The 19,511-nt window shown below is 45.6% G+C and overlaps 1 protein-coding gene across 1 annotated transcript; it reads left to right on the forward strand.

Annotated features, from left to right (window-relative positions):
* Positions 1–813: 813 nt before the first annotated feature.
* Positions 814–19,012, forward strand: TUBA8 (tubulin, alpha 8). The gene is made up of 5 exons (XM_006891347.1): positions 814–999; positions 11,038–11,260; positions 13,568–13,716; positions 16,024–16,704; positions 18,665–19,012. Exons 1-5 carry the CDS (start codon positions 997–999, stop codon positions 18,956–18,958), a joined length of 1,350 nt encoding a protein of 449 aa, XP_006891409.1. The 5' UTR covers positions 814–996; the 3' UTR covers positions 18,959–19,012.
* The last annotated feature ends 499 nt before the right edge of the window (positions 19,013–19,511 follow it).

Genomic DNA, 19,511 nt, shown 5'->3' on the forward strand with positions numbered 1-19,511 from the left:
AAACTATAACTGCTCGTAGACTTTTCTGGGCTGCATTTTTTATGAATGCCAATTGCTAGGCTTTTCTTCCACAGTGTACCTACATGGATTCTAATCTCCAGTCTTTAGGCTAGTAGTCCAATGCAGACGTTTGTGCTGTCCCAGAACCATGGATCGAATCACTGGAGAGATTGGAAAAAACGATGAGGGGAGGTTGGAGAAGTGTAAAGGAGCAGATAAACCAGTGTTTATGAAACCTTTCTTGGGAGTAGGCTGAGTGCCAGGAGCTTTATGTATATTATCTTCTTGAATACACCAATAACCAAATGAAACTTCATGGAGGGGAAGAAAATTCCAGAATCGTTTCAACAAACTTTGCCCAAGCACACAGTGATAATAAGCAGCGCAGCTGAGATAGGAACCTGTTCCTCCTACAAGTGAGCCGTGCATGACCCCGAAGACTGCCCCCTTCAGGGCAGAGGGTGACTCTACTCAACTGAACAGCTATCAAGTGATTTTCTTGCCAGAGCCCTGTACAGCTCCTCTCTTGCTGCTTGTTGCGTTAAGTTCAGCAGTAAAAGGAAAATTGAAGTTTAAGAGGAAAACAACATTTTGCCTACCAGCAATTTTTATTTTCTAAGCTGCTGATAGAATAACAGCTCTCACTGAGTGCGCACTGAGAATAAGTCCACGTGTGCTTTGTTAACAGGAAAGCCGTGGGGCGGAGCGCCCGGGAACACCGCCTCCTGCCTGCGCTCCCGGCTCCGGGAGCTGAACCGAGGAGCGCTGCGCGGGCACCTGGAGGGCTGCGCCCGGGTGCGCGGGGAGGAGCAATTGTGACCTTCCCGGGCCCCTCCCTCCTGGGCACTGTGATGCTGCACGGCAGCTGCTGGCCTGGCATGCCTGTCCCCGGTCCCCTCCCGCTCAGTGTGTCACAACAGCGGAGGCGGCCGTATCTGGAGCAGTTGAGGTGGGCAGCCCCAGCTGGGAGGAGAGCAGACGAGGAAAACGGTCACGATGGTGAGCCTCCTCGGGCCTGGGGGGCCGGGGCCGGAGGTCAGGGATGCGAAGGGGGTGCTCAGTTTCGGACTTGGGTCTCCGCCGGAGGGAATCCACTATACTTGGTAGAGCCATCGCTTTGGAGCTGCAGAACTCCTCTCTGAGGGGTGGGATGTGGGGGTGTCAGTTTTTTTGTCAGAGTGGGGGTGGGGAGAGGTCGTACCTTCGGGGCAGGGGTGGGGGCACTTGGTCCAGGTACTTGTTTTTGGTGGGGGAAAGTAAAGACCCGCGCAAGTGGCCCCTGAAAGGACTAGCTGGAAGATTCGGGCGCGCAGGTGAGGGGACAAGGACAGAGGGAGGAGTGGATGAGCAGGTGAGATTCGGAGGCATCCTCAGACCTGCAGATCCGCGATCGGGATCGGGGAGGGAGCAAGGTCGTGTAGGGATTCCACAGCTGCCGAGTGGGTGCAGTCAGTTCTCCAAACGCAACCAAATGTGACTGAGACCTGGGGCGTCGCAGTCCCCCACACTCGGGCTGTGTTCAGTTCGTGAGCCTCAGCCAGCGGCTTGTTTCTGGGGCACCCACAGTTCGCGCGTGTCCGGGTCCCCCGGGGCGCTCAGCTTCTCAGGTACCTGGCCTTGGAAGTTCCAACTCCGGCTTTTCCGGGGCGGAGCAGGGGTCAAAGCAGAAGGACTTTTGGTTTTGCTTTCCACCTGGGAAGGATGCACTAAAATCTGTAGTTACACTTCCAGGACCCCCACCCTACTCTCTGGTGGGTAATAATCACCCCCAATCCCTGGCCGCCTGGGAGAGGAGGGGAAATCTCATCACCTAGAGAACTGCTTGGAACCCTAGCAGCGCCATGTTAATAATTTGGCTATTAACCTTAAGGTTAGCTGTTCAAGAGCCCCAATATACTTCAAAGAAGAAACCAGAAGCTTCGAGGGGAGAAAGGTAGCATTCAGATCTGAACCCCGGTGAGGCGATTCTGCTCTGTTCCACCGGGTTGCTCGCTATGTGTCCAAGTTGGCTAGATGGCAGTGGATCCTGCTTTTTATAGTTTTGATATCTCTGCTCAGCCAAAAGGGAATGAGACAGCTTGCTTCCCTAAACATTAAAGCTTCACAGACGTGGGGAGCAGCCCTTTGTGTCCTCTAAAGTCATAGTGAGTCAGAATCGCCCCTCAGTAGTGGGTTTGGCGTTTCAGCAGAAGGTGGGTTGGAAAGGAGGTGGGGAGCTGAATAAGTCTATTTCATAGGCCAAGGTCAGGCTCCCTGGGCACTTTGGCTCCAGGTGTCAGTGACAGAGCAGGCCACTCGAAACTCGCCCCTCCTCCCTTGCCCCTTTCGTTTTGGTAAGTGCCCAGGTCCTTTTAATTCTGACCTCAGGTCTACGGCTTCTAGTTCCAGATCTGCCTAGAGTTCCCATTTCCCCAGAATGCTCCCTGGAGCTTGACAAATCTGAGGGGTACGGAGGAGAGCAGCCAGAAGAACCCACTCCTGCCTGAAGCCAGTGTAGCTGTAAAAGGAACTCGGAGAGTGGGGTTTAGAAATTTGTTTCCCATTGTGCAGCTAGCTCTGTGACACCAAAGAAGTCACTTAACCTCTCTGGACTGGTTTTTCTCCTATGGCAAGTGAAGAGGCGTTATAATACAAATGTTTAAGGTTCTAATTAGATAACAATACTACATATACATTTTAATAGTTATTAACCTTTATGTAACAGAGAATTTCAAATATATGCAGAAGAGGAGAGGATGGTATAATGAATTTCCATGCATATGCATTACTAGTTTCAACAATTAACCACTTTTGACCAGCCTTGTTTTATTTCCCTTAACCTCCTCCTCCCTCCCCAGTTATTTTTAAGCAAATCCTAGTGCGCATACTACAGAATGGGTATTTAATATATCTCTTGTTTGATATGCAGCAAGGGCTTTATAATTTTCAAAGTGCTTTTCCTGGAATGTTTCAATTCTTATCGGAGTGTCGAAGTGACTCAGAGAGGAACTTAAAGGAGGTTTTCATGGGAGTCAAGGATCATCATCCAAACCTCTGAGCAACTGCCCTTGTGAGTTCAGTAGGCAAGCTTTGGAAAACCAGTTAGTAAACCGAAATATTAACCAATACAACCTTATTTTATATGTGTTAAAAATTTGGATGTTTGAAAAGGAAATTTATTTTATGGTTGACTACTTCAAAAAAAAGCAATGATATATTTTACTTCTTTTTGTAACGATGTGTTCCAGAATTCAGGGGCTATTTAGAACCATTTTTTCATATGCATAGGCTTGTCCTGATGTGCAAACCTGTTCTGTTAATCATTTCCCACTCATGGCCTCTCTTTTTAAAAATAGCTTAAAAAAAGAATAACTTGGCTCCTTCCTGAAAGGCTAGAGTGACATGTTTATGAACCTAGATCCAAATGACTCCCACTCAAAGAAGGTCTTTCCTTCCTACAATGGGTTAAGTTTCAAGCAGCTATCTCCCACAATCCTTTTCCCCTGAGTGAGGTGGGAGGAGGCTGCCTCTGAGTTAAGCAGAATTAGAGTTGACATTGCTGCACATTATAAGCATGGCATTTTCCTATAATTGAACATTTTCATTTGCACTCACTATCCCTCTTGTAAGCAACCCTCCTAGTAACTGAGACTTTTATTGGAATGTATTTACTGGGAAGTGGTATGGAGAATCCCGTCCTTGGCAGCAGCAGTCAAAAATAAAATCTAAAGATTTATTGCATTGGGTAAATATGTTGTTAAGGATCTCTCTAAGGTGCTAGGGGCAATGATTGCCAGTTTAAGGACTAAAGTACATCTGATTCAAACCCTAGTCTTTTTATCTGAGTAGAACAATGACTAAAGATGACAGAAGAATTGATGAATTTGAGTTGTGCTTTGAGAGAAGAGTAGTAAATATCCAAGAGAACAAACAAATGTGCCTTGGAAAGAGTACAGCCAGAGTGCTCTTCGGAGGCAAGGGTGGTGAAGCTTTATCTCATGTATTTTTGACATGTTAGAAAAGTACATCATGCTTTGAAAGGTGGAGAGTCAGCAACAAAGAGGAAGACCCAGAACAGATGGACTAACACAGTGACTGTAACAGTGGGCTTAAGTATATCAGAGAGGGTGAGGATGGCACAGGACAGGGCAGGGCTCAGCTCAGTGTTCATGGGGTCGCTATGAGTTGTAGTTGACTTGACGGCACCTAACAACAGCAACATGGAGAATTCTGACCACGTGGCCCAAGTTAGAGAAAATGTTTGTACTTTATGGGAAGGGAGAACACCCACAACACAGCCTCCTCAACACCCTTCCTCTTGTACTGGGAAAAACACTAATTGTGTTTGGATGACAATAGATATCAAAGAGCATGCCAGGGGTGAGATGGACACAGCTGCATGTCCTCTCCTCCTGCTGTCTGTCCTGTGTAGGCAGGCATGGCAGGCATGGCCAAGTTCTGCAGGCAGGTACATATGTTCTGACTGGGGACACAACATGGAGCTTCCAAGGTTCCACAAGCCCCTGTCACATCCTCCCTACTCATCTGTCCCCAGAGACCACTGGGTCTCAATAACACAGCTCAATAACACAGGGGACCTGGGGCTGAAGACTTGGGTACTTGAGGATGAATTAGTAAATTTTGATAGGAACATGTTAGGCCCAGATAAAAATAGGTTCTGAGGAGGAAATATTTGGTGAATGCACAGCCAGCGATAGGGGCTGGGTGGGAGGAAGGGATGATCTAGGGGGCAGGAAGTGGACCAACTGCTTCCTAATCTCCTGAGGCAAAAAGAGATTAGCAGCACTATCTGCTGTCTTCGTAACTGGTGTTTCTCCTGTCCGTGTACCCGACTGAACTTCTTTCAGACAATGAGCCATGGAAGAGAATGGAAAAATGGAGTGGGCATTTTGTGTACTGGATTAAAGCTCCTGAACTATCCCCTACCCTTTCTCCTGTTGTCAGCTAGAGCGCTGGGGCCTTTTGGCACCACAGAGCTTATACCCTGAGAGTCCACTCCCCAAGCAGAAACCCCCTGCCTTTCTGTCAGCCCTATTGTCGTGCTAACTGCTGTGCCTCTGAAATGAGCGCTGTTCTTGCCACATCCACTCAGTGATGCCAATTTAGGTCGACTCTTTGTTCTTGCTGCTTCTGGCTTTGTTCAGAAGGATTCCAAATATGTCCTAATTGAAGGGTTCTGTGCAAAGAGAATCCAAACAATCTTTCATGACTCACATTCCTTCTTACCTTAATTATTTCTCTGTAACCCCATCTTAATTATCTCTCTGTAACCCCTGGATATCTGTAACCCCGTGGATATCTATCTACCTTTCTACTTGCCAGCTGGATCTGGGTCCTAAAAATATATATGATTTATTATCTGAGCTTGCCAACAGGAAACGATTTGGTGTAATGATATGCTTTTTTCAAAAGCAGCCATGTGATATTTAACCTCACAGGTGGGCCAGGTGGATCTGGGCTGGCTTTAGGTTTTTGGTTGGTATACATAGCTGGCCACTTCAGCACTTTGCCTAGCTAACATACCCGTTTTATTGTTTTGTGATATTTTGAAGTGATTTTTAAAGCAGCAAAGCTTTTTCTACAGAGGATTAATGATCAGCCGATTTTAGTTCTCTGAGAGCAAAGCAAGAAGAATTTAATATGAAAAGAGAAAAAAATATATAATATTGATAAACAGGAGGATTTTTTCCTTGTAAAAGAATTAGGAAAGGGTTGTAAGATTCTAGAATTATTATTTTTTTCATTGTTCTGCAAAACAAAGACTCTCTTTCCCCTGGGGGCTGTCTGTAGGTGGCACAGATGTCTCATCTGCTTTGTTCTCCATGAGCCTACATGCCAAGCTGAGCAGTCTGTGGCCTGCCCTGAATTTTCCTGCCTCCAGGCCCTTGTTTTTAGTGTTCTGGCCAACTAAAATGCCCCTCTTGGTCATTAGTCATTCCACATAGCCACATTCTTCAGGGTCCCTTAAAATAGTCTTTGTGCAGAAGATCAATCTAGTTAATAAGAGGAGGAATCTCTAGTTTGTATCTCTAGCTTGTACCACCCTTCAATGTGGGGTCTGTTTCATGCCAACCATCCCTTTATTTCTTCAGCACTCGCTATGGTCAAGTACTGTGTTTGGTGCTGAGGTTTCAATGACTAAAGCAAGAGTTCCTTGTCCTCAAGGGCTCCTTCTCTACCAGGAGAGTCAGATAATCTAATAAAGTGTGAAAAATGCAATGCAAGGGAGAAAACCATTGTGGGAACACATAGCAGGGGTCCATCTTGGCCCATGGGGATCCAGATTTCTTATTTTTCGTTTAGTAAGAGTATACCCAGGCAAAGATACACCACCTCAACAATTTCTACATATACAAGTCACTGATATTGGTCACCTTATTCAAAGTATGCCTCCTTTCCCCCCCTTTTATGTTATTGTTTTTGAGAATATACAGATGACAATGTACACAAATGCATTTATTTCTGCATGTACAATTGAGAATGTAATTTCCACTGATAGCATCCTTTTAGTGTATGTCCACTTTCACTCTCTTTTTCTTAGTTGCTCCTCCTACATGAACATAAACTCATTGTTCCCTAAAGATCAGGTGCCTGCCTAACCTTTCAAATTGCTGTTGTCCTTTTGATCCCATACAATTTTTTTAAAAAACCATAACACAATGACTAAGGAGGATAGAAGGAGAATTGATGCCTTTGAACTGTGGTGCTGGAGAAGAGTATTGAATGTACCCTAGACTGCCAAGAAAACAAACAGATTCATCCTAGAGAGGGAAACCAGGCTACCCCTTCGAGGCAAGGATTCTGAGGCTTTGTCTGACATACTTTGGGTAAGGAGGGAGAGGTCCTTGGAGAGGGACATCATGCTTGGTAGGGTGGAGGGACAGCGCAGGAGGGGAAGACCCTTTATGAGGTGTATTGATTCAGTGACTGGGGTAATCGGGATGGGTGTGTCAGAGACAGTGCGATTGGCACAGGATAGAGCAGGGTTTAGGGCTGTTGTACATAGGGTCGCTATGAGTTGCAAGTGACTCGACAGCACATAACAACAACAACAATGCTAAAAAAAAGAGCATAATGCACAAGACAGGTGTGTTTTTCACTAGCTAAACTATTGCTGTTGTTTAATTTTAAGAAGATTTATCATTCATTAAATTATAAACATTATGATCTTTTTAAAGTTTTTTAAGTGAGAACTATATTGTTGACTTAGTTGATAAAATATGTAATTTTCCCTTTAACCCAACCCACTATCTCTCTATTATGTAATTATTAGTTTTTAGGAAATGTTTTTTATTTAAGGTTTAAGGATTTTCTCAGGGCGATATTGAGATGTTCTTCTACTGTCCATGGCTCTAGAAAGTTCTGGATTGCTAAAGGGAAGATATGTTGAAACTGAAACCTAGAGGATGAGTAGGAGTTAAACTTCTTGCATATAATAGCACAATAAATATTTGTCATAGGGATGAAGAGACTGAGTAACTTTTACAGTCATCTTAACACTAGGTCTGAGAGAGTGAATACTGTGTCATTTTTGAGGTAAGGAAGAAGGCCTACCATGTGTCTAAGTGTTCTCTCTCTCTCTGATCTTTGTCCCCTGAAGTGCTGGTGCGGAGGGTCTAGCAGCCCACAGAAAATCCCCTCACCACACAGGGATTCAGTAGCACAGAAGTGGTCTGAATCCTACCAGTTTAGATCCAAAATAGAACAGAGCAAGGAAGAAATAGTCTGAAAGAAAACATGTGCTCTGGTTGGTAGAGGTGGAGGGAAATCTGAAATACAAGTTGGGAGCAAACACAGGACCTAAATATCTTCTGCTGGGTCAGCTTACCCTCTGTGCCCTCCTCACCCTTACCAGCCCTGAGAACCAGATTCCTGGCTTTATTGGTGATCCATTTTCAAAGACGGTACCTACTATTAGAAGCCAGAATCAGTTTCTCTCTGAGCTGGAGCCGTTCCCTTTGGGGAATTTTGACACAAACTTGATCTCATGTGCTGTGTTGATGCAGTCATACATTGGATGTAGACATAGGCACACTGGAGGAGGTGTGGGACTCAGAATGAGTTGTGTGATCTGTGATCTGTCTCTACCTCTCTGAACCTCAGTGTTTCCATCTATAAAATAATATAATATTAGTTATTGATATATGTTTTCAAGGGAGGTTCAAAAGAAACTAAACCAATATCACAGCACTGGTCATTCTCAGACCCCAGGATCTTTTGCTTCTCCTCCCATGAGCTATGTATGCTCTTCCTGAAGTATTCTTGCAAAACCTGAAAAGCTAGAGTGTTCCAGAAGACCAGGCAGAGAAGATCACAAAGTACCTCAGACAGGGCTGGGTGTGGTAATGGTGGCGGGGAAACGAGGCTCAGGAGGCTGAGGGGGTCAGGGCCCACAGAGGATGCCACTACCTTAAAGTAGCATGTATGTGATTGGGCCCCTTCCAGTCCTCTCCAGTGCCACCTTAGCTTCGGACACGTGCCCAGGAAGATAGAACTACATGCAGGTTGGCAATGTGCTGGTTGTTGGGTGGTTCCTGGGTTAAAAGGATTAATGAAAGTGAGGGGATTGAGGACCTGGGGTTTCTAACTCTCCACATACATGCCTTTCAGGAGGACAGGGCTAACTCCACAGTAGTATCAATGGTAATAAAAGTAAAGATAAAAACCAATTAATTGCTTACTATGTACCAGCCACTTCGTGCTTCAAAGGCAACATCTCGTTTAATTCTCACAACCACTCTGAGAGAGGGCACTCTAATTAGCAGACAGGCCAGGATAACTTAGATAGCTTAGCCAAGGTCACACTTCATCAGGAAGGCAGGATTTGATGTCTTTCTCTGGACACCAAAATACCACAAATCCATTGCTGTGGAGTCACTTGTGACTCATGGATTCCCCTGGGTCTCACAAAAGACTTTTCCTTGGCTGGAAACCAAAGAGTAGACAATTTAATCTAACAAGTAGTGCTGCGGAAGAAAGGCCTGGTGAGCTACTCCACGGTGATTGCTTTTGTGGACTATTGGGTCAGTTCTGACCCATAGCAACCTTATGTGATAGAATAGAATTGCCTTATAGGGTTTTTTAGGCTGTGATCTTTATGCAAGCAGATTTCTAGGTCTTTTCTTCTGCAGAATGGTGATGATTCATGGATTCAAACTACCCATATTCTGGTTAGTGACATGTACTTAGCTTGTGCCACCAGGACTTCTTCCATAAAGATTGAAATTCATAGGATTGAAAACTTTCTTTGGGAATGGAACTTCTACTTTTAAACTGATGGGGTGGTTGTGAGTTAGTATTCCCCTCCCTGAAGTCAGGGACGGACCATGCACATTGGCAGGTAAAACTGAATTAGGGGGTGTCTGGCTTTGACACCTCTACTGACCAGATCCAGGCACCTCCAAGTTCCCAGGAGCCTTGTTTTGATGTGGGCTGTCCTTCCTCCTATGCCCATGCTCTCTGAGGGCTCTGCTCCTGATTGAGTTCCAAGAAGCTGGAAAACACCAGGTCAGGTTGTGGGTAAGAATAGAAACCACAGACCAACCACGTGCTTCCCTTCTGGTGTCTGGCGGGCATCTCGGGCACTGAGCCACCTGGTGTGGGCCCCTGCAACCTCAGGGTGAGGGAGGTAAAAGCGATCTTCCTAGCAAAACTTCATGGTAAGTTACAAATCCTATGTGGATGTGCACATGTGCACAAAACCTTCCCCTACACACTTACAGACACTCACGCCCAGAATGTAATTTTAAACTGTTAGTGAAAGGACCAACCAGATAGTTGTCCTCATACTAGAGTGTTGCTCAAAGGGTCTCCTTGGCCTCACATAGGGAAGGGGGAAGGTTATGGTGTCTATAAAGATTTACCCACTTCTCAGTCCAGGAAGAATCAAATTTATATTCTCCTAACTGCTCTCTCTAGTTAATGCATACCAATCATTTCTTATTCCTGCACTTGTAAGTCATCATTCACTCACTCATTGCTGTCGAGTTGGAACTGACTCATAGCAGATGGCTTCTGAGGCTGTAAATCAAGTGAGAGGAGATTGCCCATCTTCCTCCTGAGGAGGCACTGGAGGATTTGAACTGATTGGGAGCCTTGACCTGTGAGTTAGCAGTGCAGCTCTCTACGAACTACATCACACAGCTGTACTCATGACCTAGTGGCAAGAAGCTGCGCTGCAATCCTGAAGGCACGTGGGTTGAGGCCACCAATTGCTCCATGGGAGATGGATGGGCAATCAAACTGCTTCTGAAAACCCCCTGGAAGGTCACCTATGGGTCCGTTCTGACTCTATGGTTACACAACAACAACAACGTCCCTTCCAAGAATGTTCATCTTCTCTCTATAATGTCTGAGATTGTGGTGCATGTGCCGGCTCAGAAAGTTAGGGTCTAAGCATGAAAAAAGGAGCTTAGTGGTACAACTGCTTGGCTCTAACTGAAAGGTTGATGATTCAAACTCATTCAATGGCTCCATGGGAAAAAGACTAGAAATCTGCTTCTATAAAGATTACAATCAAGAAAAGCCCAAAGTGCAGCTCTAGTCAAGCACATTGGATTGTCATGAGTTAATATCGACTAGGTGACACCCAACAGTTACAGACGTGAAGATGAATGCTGTGTGTTGCAGTGAATTTAGGGATCAGGGACTCTGTCTTTGCTCTTCTGAAGCCAGGAGAGTTATGGTTTGAAAGTTCCCCTTATTTCACCTGTGCATCTGTTCTCTTTTTCCTTTTCCTGGAATAAAAAAAAAATTAGCTTTGGAAAGCAGCTTTTTAGCCTTGGAAAGTTTGCTTTTAGAGCAAACCGTCTGTGTCTTCTTTAAAGCCAAGCAAATCTTGGTTCATTTGCAGTGGAAATCATGTACCTGGTGTCTGAGACGCCACCTGGTTTGGGAAGTGTGGATAGAAAGATGGATTTCCTGGAAGTCAGTTGCCAAGGAGAGAGACAAATCCTCAGATGTGAGGGATGTGGGGCACAGGCAGGGCTGGGGGTGCCAAGATCTGTCTGACCTTGACTCCTTACTCTCTCTCCTCAGCGGGAATGCATATCAGTCCACGTGGGCCAGGCAGGAGTTCAGATCGGCAATGCCTGCTGGGAGCTCTTCTGCCTGGAGCACGGCATTCAGGCTGATGGCACCTTTGGGGCCCAGGGCAGCAAGGTCAACGACGATGACTCCTTCAACACCTTCTTCAGCGAGACTGGCAATGGGAAGCACGTGCCTCGGGCTGTCATGGTAGACCTGGAGCCTACTGTTGTGGGTGAGTATGGGATCCATCTTGTCCTACCATGGCTGAAGCTTTGTTCCAGGATAAGTAAGAAAGCAGAATCATTAAGTGAAAGGGGAAATGAGGGAGCGTAAATAGAGCTCTGACTTTGGGGATCTCTACAGTCTTTGAGGATTTCACAATAGGATCAGGGCTCTCTGCTCCACCATCATAGCTCTAACCTATGCAGAGCAGAAGGCCCTCAGCTTAAATCCCTGCCCTCTCAGAGAAAGACTGAAATGATCAAGATTGTTAATAATTACCCAAAGTAAACAAAACAATCTAAAAATTTCCAAGAAGCCTCCAAGAGGTAAGTTTGTCCAAAGCATAGGTTTTGGATTCTAAAGTAATTGGAGTCTGTCTTCATGTTATTGGAGTCTGTCTTCATGTTGTTGTTGTTGTTATGTACCATTGAGTTGCTTGCAACTCATAGCGACCATATGTAACTCATAGCGACCCTATGTACAACATCCCTAAACTGCTCTGTCCTGTGCCAATCACACTGTCTCTGATAGACCCATCCCGATTACCCCAGTCACTGAATCAATCCATCTCATAGAAGGCCTTCCTCTCCTGCGCTCCCAAGCATGATGTCCCTCTCCAAGGACCGGTCACTCCTTACAACAAGTCCAAAGTATGTTAGACGGAGCCTCAGAATCCTTGCCTTCAGGGAGCCACCCAGTTTATAAACCCTTTCCAGGATGAATCTGTTTGTTTTCCTAGCAGTCCATGATAGCCTCAATACTCTTCTCCAGCACCATAGCTCTAAGGCATCAATTCTCCTTCTATCCTTCTTAGTCATTGTCCAACTCTCTGATGCATAACAAGTGATAGCAAAGACCATGGCCTGTATCAGACACACCTGGTCTCCAGAGAGACACCATTGCTCTTCAGTACTTTGGAGAGGTCCCTAACAGCTGACTTTCCCATGGCAATACGTCTTTTAATTTCTTGGCTGCTGGTGCCAAGAGTGTTGACTGTGGAGCCAAGCAAACTAAAGCTGTGAACAATCTCAATTTCTTCACCATCCATCCTGATGCTGCTAATTGGTCCAGTGGTGAGAATCTTTGTCTTCTTGACATTGAGCCTCAATCCATATTAGCGGCTGCAGTCCTTGACCCTCTGCAGCGAGTACTGTCATGTTGTTGTTATGTGCCATCGAGTCGTTTCCGACTCATAGCGACCCTATGCACAACAGCTCTAAACCCTGCTCTATCCTGCGCCAACCGCACCGCCTCTGACACACCCATCCCGATTACCCCAGTCACCGAATCAATCCTTCTCATAGAGGGTCTGTCATAGGTCTATATAATCAGCAGTGTTTTACAAACTGGAATAACAGCAGGCATGTCCTCTCACCACTAGAGGCCACTGTAGTTCTAGAATGAACCTCACCCCTCCCAACATCCCTGCCACGCCCCTTGAGGTCTGACCCCTGGATCTGTCAGAATCAGGACTTCCTCACCTTCAAGACTGGCTCTCCACACAAGGGATGGACAAGTTCCACAGAGATGTCTGAGGAATCACCTATAATTAGAACAACACTTTTTAGGCGTGGACAGGCTTGAATGTTTTGTACAAATGCAAAAAAGCAAAGAGGTGTGGAGTGCACTTCACTGAGGAAGGAAGGAGGTGGGGCCTGGAGCATCTGGGTTGCCCACATGTTCAGAATGTGCCTGATAGCCTCCCCAGAAATCTGGAGTGCATTTGCTCCAGAATCATTCCTAAACAGCCCTAGTGCCTGCTGTGTCAAGTTGTTCGCACCTTGGGGTAGAGGTCAGGGCCGGGACAGTTCCTTGGAGAGGGTAGTTCCACCCTGAATCTCCTTATGCCTACAGTGTTTTTATACAACTGAAACTGGGGTAAATTATTGGTATAAAGGGTACATTTTGGGAAATTCTTGGCACCAAGGGTAACTTTGAAGCATGAAACAAAAAAACATAAAGGGACATTTGAAGGGTCAAAGTAAGGAAGGAGGGAGAGGCAGTCAACTTTGGTGTTTGGTAAGTTTTTTAAAAACCTTTTTGAAATCCTAGGCCAGAGACCAGCTGTCTTCTCGTTGTCTGTGTGAGTCACAGCTTTCTGGCTCTGCTGGTGCTTACAAGACTCTAGACTTCCCTTAGTCTTTTGTAGATTTACTATAATGATTCTCTTATTTCATCTGCATGAAGCTTTGCAGATGTGGAAATGGAGACCCAGAAGCCTGTCATGTGGTGTCCCTCGGGGGCGGAACTCTGCTCTACCCCCCACCCCACCCCACACCAGGGGTGTAGACTTGATGGCCCCCCTCTCTCTTGACAGATGAAGTTCGGGTAGGGACCTACCGTCAGCTTTTCCATCCAGAGCAGCTGATCACCGGAAAGGAAGATGCGGCTAACAACTACGCCCGAGGCCACTACACGGTGGGCAAAGAGAGCATTGACATGGTGCTGGACCGCATACGGAAGCTGGTAAGTGTTAAAGAGGACAGGAAACTGTGAGTCAGTCCACAGGGGTGGCCTCACACCTGTGACCTCACAGCTCTGACCTCTGAGAGGGGATTCCCTGAGGACTAGGAATTTCTGCTATGCTCTGTAATAGCAGACTGGGCTTGGCCCCCTTCTCCACCTGAGCATCAGGAATACCCCACAGGTTGATGCCCTGTTAATACACACACTACTACAGGTTAGTCTCTGGGGAAGGTTCTGGTTATAATGAAGGCAAAGTCCCTGTTTGCTTGCAGCAAAGGCCAGCAAAACATCTAACTTGTAATAGAAGAAAGAGAGCTGATAGATTTGTATACTTACAAGTGTCAGACATTAAATTTATTCATTCACTTAATCCTCTAAACAATGACATGAGAGAGATCTTTTCCCTGTTTGTTGTTGTTTGGTTGGGTTTTTGTTATTGATAAGGTTTTTCAATCATGTTTATCATTTCATAGTGCCTGTGGGTCAGGCCTCTGGACATGACATGGCTGGTGGATCTGACTCGGAGGTGCCGTCAGGAAGCTGCGATCATCTTAAGACTCAAGTTAGAAAGGCTCTGTTTCCAAGCTCTTGCACGTGGTTGCTAGGGATCACTTTCCTTCCCCCCCCCCTTGCCTGGCTATATTCCCTCAGCCCTTTGCCAGGTAGGCCTCTCTGAAATGGAGCACAATGGAGAAAAGAACCAGTATGAGCAAAACATGAGACAGTATCTCTTGCAACTCAGCCTCAGAGGGGATATTCCTTCATCGTTCCTCACATTCTAGAGGGTCATTGAAAGAGAGGAAGACCCTCACTGAGTGGGACTGACACAGAGACTGCAACAGTGGGCTTGCGCATGACAGGGACCGTGAGGGTGGTGCAGAACGGGGCGAGGTTCTTATTTGTTGTTTATAGGGTTGCTGTGAGTCACAGTCAACTCCATAGCACCTAACAGCAACAGCAATAACGTTAAAAACAAGTCAATAGAGCCATCCGCACAAAGCGGAGGGATTACACGGGACGTGGATAGCAAGCAGCAAAGAGAACTGATGGTCTTTTGAGCAGTTGTCTACCATACCTCTTGATATCAATTAAAACTCAAATTTCCCTTCTATTTAATGTGATCCAAACCTGACAGATTACATTTGAGTGGGAACTGGAAATTCTCTGTAGCATGTGGAATTCAATCTTGTCCCTGTGATTTATAGATGAAGAAATTGAATGCCAAAGAGCTGGAACATGGCCGAGTTAGGACTTGAGCCTGGGCAATAGGGTGGGGCTTATTTGAGCCCCTACTTGCTCGCTTGTTCTATAGAAGGTTTTAGTCCCGGTCAGTGTTTCTTTATCTGGAGCCAAACAAGGATGTCAGATGTGTGCAATCATTCATTTATGTGTGTGTACAGAAGGACTCATAATTGCATTGAATGACCACAGGCCCTACCCCATGTGAGCACTTTGAAATTCTGTGAATTCTGTTTGGACCTACATGCCAGGTCCTGGCTCAGTGAATTATGTTATCTCATTAAATTCTCATAACAACCTTATGAGAAGAAACTTTGACCTTGTTTGAATATGAGAAAAATGAAGGTCTGCAGAGGTTCACTAACTTACTCAACTTTTCACAACTGGGAAATGGAAAAGTTGAGATTGAAAACAGGTTTTTTTGACCCTATTTGTATTTCCTGAGCTCAGTACCCTAGAGCCCCCCCCACCTTCAAAGGTTGGACTGAGCTAGGTGGACTGAGTTAATTGAGGTGGGAGGATTATGAGGACTGTGCAAGGAGTTGGAGTTCTCAAGGGCAACAACAGTAGCCACTGTGGTTCTGAATCTCTCATTCCTGGTTTCATCAAGCCACTACACTGAAACCTACATGTTCCTGGAGGGGTGTGTGTATATATATAGTACTGCCAACCTGAAGGCATACCATTCAAATCCATTAGCTGCTTCAAGGGAGAAAGAATAGCAGTCTTCTCCCGTGTGATGATTTACTGCTTCTGAAAACCCACTGGAAGGTTTAGATATGTGCTGACTTTGACTCGACAGTACATAACAACAGCTATATATATTGTGTTGTGTCCACTCCATATTTGACTAGTTCTCTCACCATATTTGACTAGTTCTCGCAAGATAAGTGTAACTGCTTCTGTGTTCCCTTACTCCTTCAAGGCTGTGCTGATTCCACCCACATGGCACCAGAGATGGATGATGGGACAGGGCAGATGGAGTGGATTGCTTGGTTTTGTCCACATAAGGCTATTCCTAGAAATTTTCTTGTCTTCATGTTTTCTTCTCATGTCTGCTTTCTCCAGACAGATGCCTGCTCTGGCTTGCAGGGCTTCCTGATCTTCCATAGTTTTGGTGGAGGCACTGGATCTGGCTTCACGTCTCTGCTGATGGAGCGCCTCTCCCTGGATTACGGCAAGAAGTCTAAGCTAGAATTTGCTATCTACCCAGCCCCACAAGTGTCCACTGCGGTGGTGGAGCCCTACAACTCCATCCTGACCACCCACACCACACTGGAACACTCAGACTGTGCTTTCATGGTGGACAACGAGGCCATCTATGACATCTGCCGCAGGAACCTGGACATCGAGCGCCCCACCTATACCAACCTCAACCGTCTCATCAGCCAGATTGTGTCCTCCATTACTGCCTCTCTCCGCTTTGATGGGGCCCTCAACGTGGACCTCACCGAGTTCCAGACCAATCTGGTGCCCTACCCACGCATCCACTTCCCGCTGGTCACCTACGCACCCATCATCTCTGCCGAGAAAGCCTACCATGAACAACTTTCCGTAGCTGAGATAACAAGCTCCTGCTTTGAGCCCAACAGCCAGATGGTGAAGTGTGACCCAAGACATGGCAAGTACATGGCCTGCTGCATGCTGTACCGAGGGGACGTGGTGCCCAAGGATGTGAATGTGGCTATTGCCGCCATCAAGACCAAGAGGACCATCCAGTTTGTAGACTGGTGCCCCACAGGCTTCAAGGTGAGAGATTATGATTTAAGGAGAAGACTGCTGACTGAGAAGCAGTTCTGATCTTTTTTTTTTGTAAATAGTTTTAAAAAGAATTTTTTAAAGATAAAAGTTCTCCCTTAAATGAAAGTAAGTGAGTAGGAGAATGTACAGAGGGAAAGAGAAAAATAAGAGACATGAAAATGGTGGTAAAAACAGACAAAAAATTCAGGTCCTCTATTCTGTATTTTAAGTTGAAGCTCTGGAGCCAGGTCCATAAAAAGAAATAAGGTAGTTCTAGAATCTTTGGCTGTGTCTCCGAAAAGCACTTGTCACGGGGGTAGATGCTGATGAGCTTCATCTTCTTACATCCTCTCCAGGCATGTTTCTCTCTCTTCTTGGACTCAGGGCGAAGGATGCTACTCTTCAGAAGAGTTAGCATTTTGCAGGCACAAGGTGTATGCTGATCAGGGCCAGATTTAGCAAATTACATGATGTGACTAAGTTTCTAGTCATTGTTCTCCTTCCCACCTCTTTGCCCTGTTTCTCAGTATCATTCTCCTCCATCAAATGATCTTCTTGTCTGAGCTTTTGCTCCACTACCTCCTGGTAATTTCACTTACTCCAGTGAACATATATTTTAAAGCTATGAATTTAAGATATTGGTAATGAAGCCATAGTGCCTAGGGTAGGTTTGTTTTTTAGTATCCCATGAATATTGTTACACTGTGTTAGCTTTGACTTATGGAACCTCTTGCTATTATTGAGTCAAGTACAACTCAGCATCCCTACAAACAACAGATCTGAACCCCATCCTGTTCTGGGCCAGCCTCACAATCTCTGACACACTCAGGCCCATTGCTGCAGCCACTGAGTCAGCCCACCTGGTTAAGGGTCTTCCTCTCTTTTGCTGTGTCCCCATCTTTCCAAGTGCAGTATTCTCCAGGAGTGTGCCCAAAGTCTGCAAGTGTCCCACAAATATTATCACAACTCGTCACCCTAGACGTCTGGTATTTTACAGTTCCTGGAGTTGGCCTGTGGTTGGGAAATGTGTGTTTGCTGGTAGAAGGGGGAATTCTAGGATAAAGACCCACCATTAGAGGAGGCTGGGGGTGAGCTGGAGGACTTGTCTGTGTTACTAGAACTTGAGAAACCAATAGTCTGTAATAGAAGTACTTTTCTTCAAAAAGCCCATTTCCTTTGTGACACAGGGCCTAATTATCACTAATACCATTCCTAGGACCTATTGATTCTATTTGTTTCTTGCTTTGGAATACCCACATGACCTTTTAAATAACTCTTCAGTTAGGGCAGTGAAACTTCCCGATGTTTATTGACAGTATAATTAAGAACTTCAAAGAAAGTTTACAACAACTTCAAGTTTAGAAATTAAATTTCCTGTAATAGCCTCTTTCCCTTTCTTAGACATAAACATATACTTCCATTTAATAATGTCATTCATTACCCTAATCTGTCTCCTTGAAGCACCTCACTAACATTTCTACTCAGTATTAGTAGCCCTGTTCTCTTTTTCTTCTCCAACTTTTCAGTTCCCTGACGCTGTTCCTTGAGTTTGCCTACACACTCTCCCAGCAAGCTTTGGTAGTATAGTCCCCAGCGAGCTGCACTGTGACCCCAAAGGCCCTGTCTCTCTGGTGGCTCCATCCATCAGTGCTTCCTTTGGAGAAAGATGGGCAATCTCCTCCCACATAATTGGCAGCCTCCAAAAACCTGCTGTAGGGTCAGCTATGAGTGGGTTTCGATTCAACAGCAATGACTTTTGATAATCTCATTCACTAGTATTCCACTCCCCTATACTTTCCCTTCAACACTCACCCCTCTCTACTTCCTGTTCCTCTGCCTTATGGTTCCTTCTGCCACATTCCACACTCACGACCCTGTGTTGCTTCGTCTTGAGGAGTTACCACGAGCAATCTTTTTACTGATTCGCCTCTTCCTCTGTTGTTGCTCCTTCTTTATCTTGGTTCTGCAGGTGGGCATCAACTACCAGCCACCTACGGTGGTGCCAGGAGGGGACCTGGCCAAAGTCCAGCGTGCTGTCTGCATGCTGAGCAACACCACGGCGATCGCAGAGGCCTGGGCTCGCCTGGACCACAAGTTTGACCTCATGTATGCCAAGCGGGCATTTGTGCATTGGTATGTTGGAGAAGGGATGGAGGAAGGAGAATTTTCCGAGGCCAGGGAGGACCTGGCTGCCCTGGAGAAAGATTATGAAGAAGTGGGGACTGATTCATTTGAAGAGGAAAATGAAGGGGAGGAATTTTAAATACACATGTTCCCCTTGACTTTGTCTCTTTATTTAGTGATGTTTCTGTCAAAGTATATTTAATTACTCCATGAGCAAAAGACCTAATCGCAGGCTGATTTCTGTCATACATAACAGCAGTGCCAGGGCCAAAGATGGAGGCTGACCTGTAGCATAGCCTTCCTTGGGTAATAGTGTGTCACCAAAGGAAATAAGGATCTCTATCTCAGGGCTGGAGTAAAGGCAAGTTATGTATGTGAGCTGGCCTAATTAGGATCTACTAGATGTCTCTGGAAACTCTACAAACTCTCTAAATCGTTTAAATGTACAGAAATGATGGTAGTTATAGAACAGAGTTCTGTATAGAAATGATAGTAGTCATAGAACAGAGTTTAGATTTTGTACAAAACTTACCCTCAGTCGTATTCTACTTGACAACACTTAACCACTTCTAAGTGAAACTAGTGCCGTTATATCTAGAGGAACACTCTTCCACTTTGTACGTCACTCTTTGTCAATGCAGTAAGAGTAACTTGGGTTGCTGTGATGCTGAACCTTGTGCCGTTGGGGTATC

Source organism: Elephantulus edwardii, unplaced genomic scaffold (genome assembly GCF_000299155.1).
Source record: "Elephantulus edwardii isolate Elephantulus edwardi_28Jun2011 unplaced genomic scaffold, EleEdw1.0 scaffold00096, whole genome shotgun sequence".
Classification (NCBI taxonomy): Eukaryota; Metazoa; Chordata; class Mammalia; order Macroscelidea; family Macroscelididae; genus Elephantulus; species Elephantulus edwardii.

What these genes read in the sequence shown, in the direction of transcription:
- TUBA8 (XM_006891347.1), top strand. An exon ending in CCTGGAGCCTACTGTTGTGG is followed by an intron (nt 11,261 to 13,567) that starts GTGAGTATGGGA and finishes CTCTCTTGACAG; the next exon opens with ATGAAGTTCGGGTAGGGACC. An exon ending in GGTGCCCCACAGGCTTCAAG is followed by an intron (nt 16,705 to 18,664) that starts GTGAGAGATTAT and finishes TTGGTTCTGCAG; the next exon opens with GTGGGCATCAACTACCAGCC.